Source organism: Colias eurytheme, chromosome 28 (genome assembly GCF_061535395.1).
Source record: "Colias eurytheme isolate Ceu_HAF_F1 chromosome 28, ilColEury1 Martin Lab GWU primary, whole genome shotgun sequence".
Taxonomy (NCBI): domain Eukaryota; kingdom Metazoa; phylum Arthropoda; class Insecta; order Lepidoptera; family Pieridae; genus Colias; species Colias eurytheme.
The window spans coordinates 3,173,262-3,186,391 of NC_143007.1; the positions used below are offsets into that span (position 1 = coordinate 3,173,262).

The following is a 13,130-nucleotide window of genomic DNA, read 5'->3' on the forward strand; positions in this document are numbered from 1 at the left end:
AGGTGTTTATACTGTAACGTGAATGTAATTGCATTTTGTAGAAGTATTATATGGATCAGATTTTAAAATGAAACGACAAAACATAATGCATAATACAATATCATAATAATATTTTGACAGGTTATCAAGTGATTATAAGAAAACACGTCATTATACTTTTAAATTAACCTTGAATATAATATCAATAAAAAAAGTGTCACAGTGAACCAAATAATAAATAAGCAAAAGATTCTAGATTTTATCGACACGACTACAAGCCTTGCCTTTCTTAAGAATGAATCGTCAATAAAGATATATAAGTCAATATTTACTACGTGAAATTTATATCCATTGATTAAAATACCTCAATACTAGTTTCAGGTTACGTAATACATAATTATAACCCCGAATCTTGCTTGAATTGTTATTTTTATCACGTTTTTGCGTACCGTTAATAAGATTTCATTTTATAATGACTGTCATCGCGCCTTACGAGCGAATGAATGTTTTTGATGGTGCACTTAATTAAGATAATTATTATTTTTAAATACGGTTAAAGTGTTTATTTTAACGTGTCGCGACTTTTGAAGTAAACCGGTTATGGTTGGCAATTAAAGGTATACAAATAGTGTTTTTTCGTTGTTTGATTGGGAAAAGGTCTTATTTAAGTTTTATTAAATATATTATGGTGATCATTGGTTATTAATTATGATTGAAGGGTTATTAAGAAAGTTATTACTGTCTCGTCGGATCTTTTGATTATAAGGACCGTTTTAGTATGTATAATTATAATATTGTGGTTTATTTATATTCTATTATTACTAATAAGATAGCCTACATGCATAAAAATTTGTATTAGTAACCTATGATTTCCTGTGTTTAAAAATATTTAAATCTTGTGAAATTTCTCTATAATAAACGATTAATACCGGTTTCAAATTACAAATAAAACGTTGACTTTTAATAAATTCATATTTTATCTCTCCATCAATGATTATAATCGATATCATAATACTAATTGAATCGTGTTCTCACTAATAGAATACTCAAATTAATCAACTAATTTGTTTTACATCGATAAAATAAATTATCGACAAATAATATCGACACAGTCACGTCACTAACGGTGTAACGACTGCCAAGCTCCGCCCTCGTACATGACATCTATAAATATACATCACTATGCGTAGGGGTGGTTCGGAGAATTTAGAGCCATTGTAAGTTTGGTTAGCTTATGTTTAGCACGCGACTTCGCTTGTGGGTGAATAGACTAAATGTAATTCTTGGTAACTTTTAATAGTTTCAGTAGTTTTGTATGCTAAAGCAATGCATGCATTTTTTAATCCTTAAAAGGAGATTTATACGACTTTAAAATAACAATTCCTGTAATAAAAAAATAAAACTCAAATAGCCATGAATAAGTGGTGAAACCGGCCCTTATTCTTTGTTTCATATTTTAATCGAGCTAAAACTTTAAAGACATAGATATTTATAATACATATTATTATGTCCATCTATCCATTTAGGGCCGATTTTGTAGTTTGTTGATGTTTAGATAAAACTTATCCTTCCAATAAAGTATTACATGATAATATTAAAATGTCACGTAAACTGTCAAATACGGACAATTAGAATACGTTTTAAAAATGGTAGTTTTATACATTATTCGACGAATAAGTTTTAACTATATAGGGACTGAAAAATCAGCCCTTATTTATTATTATTATTTATTTATTCTTTATTGTACATTAGGTTCAATCTTATTTTATAATATCTTAATGGATTTAAATGTACAAAAGGCGGCCTTATGGCTCTAAGCCATCTCTGCCAGGCAACCTTCAGGTAAAGGACAGAGCATAATATACCAAAGGCTAGGAAGCCAAATAACTAATAAATTTAAAATAATTAATTTGAAGAAAAAAAAGAGAATAGTCGAATTATTTTGTACTCGTCCATCCATCTTTACAAAAATTGTCTGAAAGAGAAATTGCAGTCTGAATCTTCTTCTTCTTCTTCTTATCAGCCGTGGGACGTCCACTGCTGGACAAAGGCCTCCCTCAAGGATTTCCAGTACGACCGGTCACCGGCGGCCTGCATCCAGCGGCTCCCTGCCACTCGGACCAGGTCGTCTGTCCATCTTGTGGGAGGTCGTCCCACGCTTCGTCTTCCCGTTCGTGGCCTCCATTCCAGAACCTTTCTGCCCCAACGGCCATCGGTTCTACGGGCTATGTGCCCCGCCCATTGCCACTTCAACGTGCTAATCCGGCGAGCTATGTCGGTGACTCCGGTTCTCCTACGGATCTCCTCATTTCTGATTCGATCTCGTAGGGAAACTCCGAGCATAGCCCTTTCCATGCAGTCTGAATAGTTTCTTAATATTTTGAATCTGGTTGTCAGTTAAACCACGGTTGAACTTGAAGAAATTAAAATATATTTTATCTAATAAAAATAAAATTTCTCGAATTAAAATAATATATTTTAGAAATATACATCTTGAAATAAAGTATTACAATATATTTAAGTAAAATAATAATCACCCGGATGCATTTGCCGCCATTGAAAAATATATTATTATTTCACATTCTATGAAGCAGAAATATCAATATAATTACTAGCACGGTACATCGGCTATGATTATTTTTTCCTTAAACAATTATACACGCAAAAACGGGCGAGGTCGCGGTAATAACACTGTATTATGTAATACGGAAAGTTATTTTTGTTGGATAGAGAAAACTTTATTAAACTAGCAGTCCGCCCCGGCTTCGCCCGTGGTACATATTTACGTTTTCTCTACATAAGAACCATCCTCGTACTTCAAGGAATATAATAAAAAAAAAATTATCGAATTCGGTCCACCCGTTCAGATTTGATGCCGTGATAACGCAAAACGGGTTTCATAGATATTAAAACCTCTGAATAGATAGAAATTAGGATATGAAGGTTTTCAGTTGATAAAAAGGTATCGTTTTTAATTGATTGGCTTTCCTATACTTAATACTAGCTTCCGCCCACGACTTTGTACGTGCATCCCCGTTTTTCCCCGTTCCCGCAAGAATTTCGGGAAATTCTTTCTTAGCGGATGCCTACGTCCTAACATCATCATGCCAAATTTCAGCCCGATACGTCCAGTGGTTTGGGCTGTGCGTTGATAGATCACTATATCAGTCACCTTTGAGTTTTATATATATATAGATTATTATACTAGTATTCTACTAAATTTTCGAAAACGTTTATTATTTTACCTGGCTCTATTTGAAGTCCTAGATTGAAAACAATAATATAGAAGCTACATAAATTAATACAAACAGGACATTATTTACAAACTGAATTTTAAAAATTCCATTCCCTAGTTCTTAAATCATCATCTTTTCTGCAGCCATAATATACCAACCATTATAAATGTTTAAAAAATAAAAATTCCCTAAAAATCCCGTCTTTTTGCCAGCGCCCAGCACTATTACTAACTTACTACTAATGTATTTAATCTCCCCGGCCGGGCCCCGTAAATACTACTTACCTACCTACTACAACTGTATTTATTTTTCTCGTAAATACTACTAAGGGCTGATTTTTCAATGCTTGGACAAAACTTATTCGTCGAATAATGTATAAAACTACCATTTTAAAAACGTATTCTAATTGCCCGTATTTGACAGTTTACGTGACATTTTAATATTATCATGTTATACATACTTTATTGGACGGATAAGTTTTATCCAAGCATTGAAAAATCGGCCCTTAAATTATAATCAATATCTAACAAACAATTTACTCCACAGGTGAAGATCTGGTTCCAAAACCGTAGAAGCAAATATAAGAAGATGATGAAAGCCGCCCAAGTGGGTGCGCCGCCCCCCAGCTTAGGCCTCCCCCCTGGAAGTCCGCCGAATAATAATCAATTGTTACATGGTAAGTTATTTAATAAGTAATTTAGCTTGTAATGTCCAGAAAAGAAACGAAAATTTAAAGCAAGTAGTAAGATGTTTAGTTGAGTAAATTTGCTTTAATTTTTCGTAAGCTTGATGTCAATCAAGATTTTCTCAATTTTTTTTTTCTGTGTTATATTGGAAAATCGGCAAAACTGTTGTGAGCAAGGGGAAGTGGGGAATCAAATTCAAACTCAAACATTTATTAACTTAACTACCTACACTGATGTTAGAAGCACTTTTGAATCGTTAAATTATAAACTAGGTTCTGAATTTGTAGCACTATTTTTGGAAGTGAAACTTCTTAAGGCACTTTGTGAGCTTTCAATTCGCGGCATGGCAATACCGTCACGTCATGGAGTAAGGCGACGATTTTGGTATCCTTGAATCTTGCCAAAGAAGTTTCACTTCTAACTCGTGTACTTTTGATTATTTAGTTCGTATATTTTTGATTATATAAGGAGAAAGAATTGAAATTCGTAGCGTGATTTTTTCAGTTCATTTTTTGTTTAAAATGTATGATTACACATAGCTATTTCTTCCCAGGTGGTGGCGGAAGCTCCAGCGGGTCCCAGCACTCCCCCTCCGCGTACCAGAGTGGGCCCACACAAGCCCACAGTCCCACGCCCAGCTCCACGCCCGTATCAGAACTGTCCCCGGGCCTGTCCCCCACGGGCACACCCTGGGATGTGAAGCAGCCGCCCCAACAGTCTTGGGATGTGAAGGTTGGATATGTAAGAGGATATTTTGACGATTTATTGATTGACGATATAGACTATTTAGTGATTGATTTTAACTTATTATAGTGCTGAGATTTGCTATTTATTGATATCGATACTTCGTTATTGTAAGTTGTAACGTCTTAAGTATAATTTCAAAATAAATGTGAGTAAAATAATAAAGAAATAACGTTAGTACATATTAAACTTTTATTTAGGAGTCATTCAAAATGACACAGTTGAAAATTCTATATAGTTATATCGATATCTCGTTCGATATCTAGTTATATTCTCTCACTGTGTGTTTGAAAATTACTCTTTCAAAACATTAAACTTTTTATTAGTACCTAGCTATTCTTATATAGACAAATAAATAAATTAAAAATCTAATAATCTTCTATAACACGTGAAAATATATCTTCTCTTATATATAAAAATGAATCGCAAAATGTGTTGGTAAGCGCATAACTCGAGAACGGCTGAACCGATTTCGATAATTCTTTTTTTATTATATTCCTTGAAGTACGAGGATAGTTCTTATGTAGAGAAAACGTAAATATGTACCACGGGCGAAGCCGGGGCGGACCGCTAGTATCTAATAAATATGTTTGTTACAGCCAAACGCAGGACGATCGCCAGACGGTACCTCATGTGATGTGAAACCTCATCAGCAGTCGTGGGATCCCAGAGTGGGATACGTAAGTGTTATTTAAGATATTATTTTAATTAATGTTACGTATTCAATAAAAGTACACAGTAATAACTACGAAATATTATAAACAGTCACTTTTGATATTTTATCCGCTACTATGTCGAGATAACTTTGTGCAGTTTTATCGAAAGATAAAGAAAGCGTAATAGTAGGTGTTGATTAAGTATAATACTTAGATTAATTCGCAAATATTTTGTATAAATTCGTGACAATATACCTTCATCAAAACGCTGCTTCAATAAAACTATGTGCCGGATAGGATTATTCGTCTCTTATTGTTGTAAAACTTAAAAAAATGGCATATCTAAATGTTACCATAGCATTATATTATCATGATTACCATTATTGCAATATATATCTATATCTAACTGCATACAAAATCTTTCGAAATTCGGTTTCGGAGAGTTCTTTAGAACAAAAAACTTCTTCAAAGCTATTTCAAACAAGAGTTTTTAACTTTTTAAACACTGTAATTCGTGTAAAAATCAAATAAGTATTCAAAAATGTCAAAAATCTTACCAACTACCGTATATTACATCACTCCAAAATGTAGGAAAGTGGTAGAATTCAACAATGTAAGAAGGGGCTCTTAAAGATCTAGGACGTCGAGTTCGGTGTAACTATTTTAGCATAAGAACTTTTTCTTTTTAGTGGTTAACACCTTTTTTTTCTTTTGTGTAAGAATTAAAGTAGGGTTTGCGTTTATACTTTGATAAGAATCAGAATACAACACTATTTAAATTTGATAAGAATCAGAAAGTACTGAGAAGATACTACTTATGTTTTGACTTTGACTTTTCATAAAATCGAAAATTTGAAGTCTGGACCGATTTTTATATTATTCCTGGGGAATAAATATAATTAAGATACTATTGTTGTCTTGTTTTCATAAACAAAATTTGCTACTGCTAAATATATCTCATAAATTATTTTACAATCTATAAAATACAAGCTTTATCTATGAATCACTACATAGTATAAAATAAAGTCGCTTTCTCTGTCCCTGTGTCCCTTTGTATGCTTAAATCTTTAAAACTACGCAACGGATTTTGATGCGGTTTTTTTAATAGATAGAGTGATTCAAGAGGAAGGTTTTAGTATAAAATTTATTAGGTTTTAGTCAAAGCGGGCGAAGCCGCAGGCGTAAAGCTAGTATTGTATCGCTTTTTCAATAAAAATAAATGTATTAACATAATTAATTTTACGTTAATATAATATTTATTTCACTAACATCCTCATCCACGAAGATGTGTTTTTACACGCTTTAGGTATATTAGCTTCACCTGTATGTTTGTAACCGACTTCTTTGGGCGCGATTTTGACCCACTTTAAACGGCCAGATTTCGTTCAAACTTTGTAGATTTATTGAGGACCGATGACAATACACTAATTTGATAAAAATTTTCTATTTTTTAGTTCGGTTTTCTATAAAAAGCGTGTTTTTTAGTTTTTTTTAACTATTATTATTAGAGAAAAACTTTCCTATATTATATGCGTAAAATGAATTAATACAATTACCACTAGATAAAAGTTATTAAACAGAGTAGCAATAGAGGTGCGGTTCCACACCTACCATGGTAAATTGTACGTAGAGCACGCAATATGCGTTGTTTATATAGATAATTACATAGCACTATGTTTTATTAGGAACAGTGGTTCAGTGGTTAGATTGTTTCTGGGAAAGTCGGGGGTTCGAGATAGTTAGAGAGTAGATGCATGTATATTGTTTTTTTTTTTAAATTTAAATGCCCATTTTCAATGTTATTGTTTGAATTTGTAGAGCATCCTGAAAATTTAACACATTATTTCAATACAATTATTATGGTAGACAAAAATTTAACCATATATGTAAATCTGAAACACGTGAACGAAGTGGTCATAATATGTCAACAAATTGTGCTGCTTGCGATTTTGGAACGAAGTTCCTATTTATTTCGGACAATAATTTTCATTGTGATCGGTTGTTTTATTTAAAACTACACAGGAATGGGATTAGAAGCTCGACTCTCTCGACTGTCCGTTCGTCGTTTTGTTTCTCTCGCACGTCACAACAATATGTAGTTTATAAGTCTTTATAAGTGCCTGTCACATTATATTTACTACAACAATATAATATAACATACAAGACACATATTTAATACTAGTATCGCCCCCAGGGCGCGCCCCCCGGGCCATGGGACATGAAAGGCGCCCACGCGCACGCGCTGCACCACCAGGGCGCGCCACAGCCGCACCCGCCCTACGTGCCGCAGTACTCGTGGTATCAGACGGAAGCCAACCCTGGATTGCTAACGTGAGTATCTAAAAATAGATAAAAGTGGGGGAAATGTGGGGGGAAGGGGGGATAGGGGAGCCCGCCCTACGTGCCGCAGTACTCGTGGTATCAGACGGAAGCCAACCCTGGATTGCTAACGTGAGTATCTAAAAATAGATAAAAGTGGGGGAAATGTGGGGGGAAGGGGGGATAGGGGAGCCCGCCCTACGTGCCGCAGTACTCGTGGTATCAGACGGAAGCCAACCCTGGATTGCTAACGTGAGTATCTAAAAATAGATAAAAGTGGGGGAAATGTGGGGGGAAGGGGGGATAGGGGAGCCCGCCCTACATGCCGCAGTACTCGTGGTACCAGACGGAGGCCAACCCTGGATTGCTAACGTGAGTATCTAAAAGGAGCTCTTCAAGCAAAGAACGTACCTACTAGGGAAGCGCGTACCATCTTAGACCGCATCTCAGCTTTCCCATCAGACGAGATTGTGGTCAAGTGCTTCCCTATCTTAAGTAAAAAAAAAAGCTATAAAAGTGGGGAAAAGGTAGGGGAAGGGGGATAAGGGAGAATGTAGATGGAAGATGGGAGGAGGGACAAAAAAGAAAGGCAGCAATTAATAGGTTGCTAAAAGGTGAGGTGAACTCGGGGCTTTTGACATAAGTATCTATATAAGGGACTAAAAGGGGGGTTTACTATATGAGGGACTAAAAGGGGGGTTTAGTCCCCCATATAGGTACCTTTTTAAAGGTAGAGTAGAATCAAATATGTGGATGCCAACCCAGGACGTAAGTGTAATGAGAGAAAAGCAGAATGATTAAGAACTTCAATGCTTTGCACGTAAAAAATGTAGTGAAGAAACTACTTATTAACTGACTGAACTGATTTTGGCACCTTTTAACTCGTATTTGTGTATAAATAAAATTATAGAAATATACTTATATTTTCATCAAAAACTTTATATGAACATATTCTTCATACTGTATCTACTTTATCTATTTTAACGTCCCATTAAAATTATCTTACTTGTATATATGTATCTACAATAGAGATTCTACTTACCATTTGAGTTGATTAATTGACTTTAATACAGTTTTTTTAATGAATTTCATCTTTTTAACAATAAGCTTTTTGTTTATATTTTCATGTACCTATCTTATTAACACTTTATTTAGTAAATACTTATCAATTCTTATTTATTATTTGCAGTGAAAACGGCCTAGCCTTGTTCCATCGAATGGGTTTACGGAGTCAATTTTTAGGACCAAATGAACAAAATTATGATAGCTGAAGATCTGCTTAGTTTTAATATATTTCACAATTTTTTTTGTAAATTAACAGCAATTTTACAATATTATGCACGCGCGTTTTCATGATTTTTTTTTTATATAATGTACAATCGCTTAATTTTACAATGGCACACATAATCATGAATGGGGGGTTTATTTTTCGGTATTTAAAAGGCCAGACTTGAATTAATAATAAATTTTCAAGTTAAAACTTAACTGTTTTATTCCGTTCAAAATTCAAATAAAATTTGTCTTTGTTATTGACCATTTTCAAAAAAAAATCTATTATTTTGATTTTTTAACACAGTTGATTAAAAAAAAATCAATATATATATCTATAAATATTACCTAGATATATTAACAAGGTGTTGGCCGTCGTCACATTCAATTTATACATTCATTTCACATCTAATTATTTAAATTTTCCCAAAAAATTTTATTGTATCTGGCCGGATGTTTGAAACATAGTTTTATACATGAATACCATCAAATTACTTCCTATCTTATTGTTCAAAAATAAAATTATTAATGCAAAAAATTATTTGTCAACAGGGTCTGGCCGGCCGTGTAACACCGTTGGGTTTACAGAAAATAATAAGGAAGTAAATTTATATAATAATATTAAAAATAATCCCCTCTCGCGTTTGTGGAAAACACGACACAACCAACTTTATTATTAAGATATATTTAACGATTAAAAAATGTAAATTTTTAGCTATTTTATAGGTTATTTTAATGTACATGCGTTAAAGTTGCCACAGATAATTTCGTTGTCGCCATCTTGGCATTGAGTTGTGTATGCCATTGTAATCTTATGCGTATACAAATTTGGCAATGTCTGAATATTTGTATAGATATTTTATTTTTTATTAGGCGTGCAATAATGTACATAATATTATATGAAGTCCCAGTGTTCAACTTGTGTAAAAATGGAAAAATGTTTTCCAAATTTTATTTTATTGTACTGTATAACATTGCCACACTTCTAATAAAAAAGCAAACTGTCAACGTCAAACAGTTTTATAATCTGTGGCGTATACGCTATAGATAATTTATTTTTAAAACGTTAACCTTACTATATGAAAATTAATAATTTAAGCTTTAAAACCATTATCTATTTATTTAGTAAAACGGGAAAACAAACCTTTCTGTTGTGATAAATAATTTTAAGATTTTTTTTTTGTTTTTTATGTAGAAAATACTTCGAGTAACGTGGCATGTGCAAAAATGGACGCATAAATTTGTATTTATAATGAATGTACTTTCATATTTCTATCTATGTTAATTCTTTAATCAATTTAACGGATTTTTAACCGTTTAAATTTTAAATTCTTGACCTATTAGTTGTGAATTACTTAGTATAAATAATTGATATAATATAATTATTTTGGTTGAAAGTCCGTCAAATTGATTTCAGAAAATAAGGGTCTTTACGGGATGATTTGTACATATGTTTTGTAAAATATAGAAAATAATATACATATAAATATAGATAGATTAATTACTTCATAATTTCAATGTATAATAAGGAAAGTGGAACTAAGAGAAAAGTGAATTAATTCTTTTGTCAAATAAAAATGGAAAAGATTATGCTGTGTTTTCATTTTATTACCTTCGTATTTTATTTACACTATCTACCCATATTATATTAATGAAAATTAAAATCTACAAAACATTTTTATGAAGTGGGTTTCATTGTATTTAGTACGTAGTTATTTAACTCATTTCAAACTCAAGAAAGACTGAACTAATTTTGATTATTCTACCTGTGCATTTAGATCAAACGAGCGAATGCTCATTCTAACCCCACTATAATGTCAAACTCTTGTGTAAACAGGCGTAGAGCATTCTTTCGTTGTTCTTAGTGCGTTCGAAAAGATTCTATGCAATGTTCTAATACTGAACAACACTGAATACGAGTTTCGACACTAAACGATCACGAAAGAATGCTCTTGCTCTTGCTCTAGCTCTATGTTCGTTTGATCTAAATGTACCGTACATAGAACCACCTATTATGGTTACTTCTTTCAGCGAACTGTCTCTTTACTCTTTATAATTGTATATAGACATAATATTGCAAACATGGTAGTATAATTTACAGTCAATTTTGAACAATATTTATTATAAAATGAATACTAAGCAATTGCGATAATTTTGATCTAGGTATAGATTTCATGCTTATTAGTATCTGTACTAGGTACCTATCTATGTACTTACAAATTACAATTTCAACGAAGAAATAAAACACATTTGTTTTTTATTTACATTTTATTATGTTGGCACACAGAAACAAGTCTTAAAAGATATCTTAAAACTAAACCGAGAGGCATATTATTACCTTAACATAGTGTGTATAGAGACTAATTTCAGCTAATGAGTTCAATACAACTAATAGGCACAGAACATATAGGTACATAGTAATACATTATACATAGGTATATTGATTTTCTGAAGAACATTCCAAGGAAGTTTGCATGCAGAGAGCTAGAAGAGTCTTTTTGGATAAGAAAATAACAGTAAGTAAAGATAAGAAGAAAATAACAAGATTTTGTAACTTAATAGAGAAGTATGTAGTTAAAATTCGAACCAATCTATTGAACTGAATTTTTCTTCTATTATAATCATTAACAGTGTTGATGTTTGACATATCTAATATCTAATTCTAATATATATTATAAAGGCGAAAGTTTGTAAGGATGTATGGATGTATGGATGTTTGTTACTCTTTCACGTAAAAAATACTGAACCGTTTACACTGAAATTTAGCACACATATAGAGGGTAACTTAGATTAACACATAGGATAGTTTTTATCCCGGAAATCCCACGGGAACGGGAACTATGCGGGTTTTCCTTTGCAAACGCGTGCGATGCCGCGGGCGGAAATCTAGTTAGTAATAAAGTATTGATATTTCCTTGTCTAAAAAGCGGAGAGTAACCTAGTTAGGTGCCTAAATTAGTAAAATACGAAAATAGGAACTACATAGATTCTGATAGTACTTTTCATTGTACAGCAATGGTAATCTGCATTTATATTAGTAATAATTTATCATACATACATTGTGTATATAAATATTTTACCAAATACATAATTACGTTATACCTGAGGCAAATATGTCGACTCTACATTTCTAGAATCCTGCTTTTCATAAAAATTTATTCAAATAATTCGAAGTTTACAATACATCGCAATAGATGAAAATCGAATACATTCAAAGAATACGCTGTAATGAAATTTGGTTTCATTTGATTTATAAAAAAGACAGACAAAAATGAAACAAGGTTGTCCAAGTTGCAATTACACAGTAGTTACACTAGTTATCAAATAGTTATTGGTCGAAAAATATTACTTAGGGCCGATTTTTCAATGCTTGGATAAAACTTATTCTTCGAATAATGTATAAAACTACCATTTTAAAAACGTATTCTTATTGCCCGTATTTGACAGTTTACGTGACATTATAATATTATCGTGTAATACTTTATTGGACGGATAAGTTTTATCCAAGCAATAAAAAATCGGCCCTTAGTGAACTTACATTATTTTAGCAATTAGTTTTAGCAATTTTTTCAAAAACAACAAAGAGTAAGCGGTAGCGTAATATAATATAAAGTAAAATCCATACTAATATTATAAATGCGAAAGTAATTCTGTCTGTCTGTCTGTTACTCAATCACGCCATAACTACTGAACCAATTTGCATGAAATTTGTATAGAGATATTTTGATACCCGAGAAAGGACATAGGCTTCTTTTTACCCCGGGAAATAGGATAGGTTTTATCCCGGAAATCCCACGGGAATGGAAACTATGCGGGTTTTTCTTTGACTGCGCGGGCGAAGCTGCGGTTGGAAAGCTAGTATCGTAATATGTAGGAGAGAGTACTTTTCTAGGAGAGATTACCAAATATCAATCGAATACTTACATATTATATAGCTGAAATGTCTTTGTTTGTATGTTTCAAAATGAAGAAGTGCAGTGGAGCAGCTAGTCTGTTATAAAATCGGGTAAAATAATTAAGTAAAATCATAATTACGAAAGGTACCTATTTTATAAATGAATTACTTTTAGAATGAGCAGAAATAAATATTACAATCATTATAAAATATATTCTCAAAAAGATAAAACACATAGGTATAACTAGCTTTCTCGATAATTAAAAACCAATTATTGTAATCTAATTTACGGCCGTTAAAATAAACGTCGATGACATTTGAAAATTTTCAAAACTTTCCCGCCAAA

The 13,130-nt window shown here is 32.5% G+C and overlaps 1 protein-coding gene across 3 annotated transcripts in view; it reads left to right on the forward strand.

Annotated features, from left to right (window-relative positions):
* The window catches only part of Dll (homeotic protein distal-less), a 99,862-nt gene extending 89,385 nt beyond the window's left edge, over positions 1-10,477 (forward strand). The window contains exons 4-8 of one of the 3 annotated variants that reach the window (XM_090117611.1): positions 3,762-3,891; positions 4,455-4,642; positions 5,245-5,325; positions 7,496-7,632; positions 8,810-10,477. In XM_090117611.1, the coding sequence (XP_089973737.1) occupies positions 3,762-3,891; positions 4,455-4,642; positions 5,245-5,325; positions 7,496-7,632; positions 8,810-8,891 (618 nt within the window). In that variant the 3' untranslated portion in view covers positions 8,892-10,477. The remainder of the gene's footprint in view (positions 1-3,761; positions 3,892-4,454; positions 4,643-5,244; positions 5,326-7,495; positions 7,633-8,809) is intronic. The other 2 variants (XM_090117613.1, XM_090117612.1) reach the window with 2 other exon arrangements.
* Positions 10,478-13,130: the final 2,653 nt, after the last annotated feature.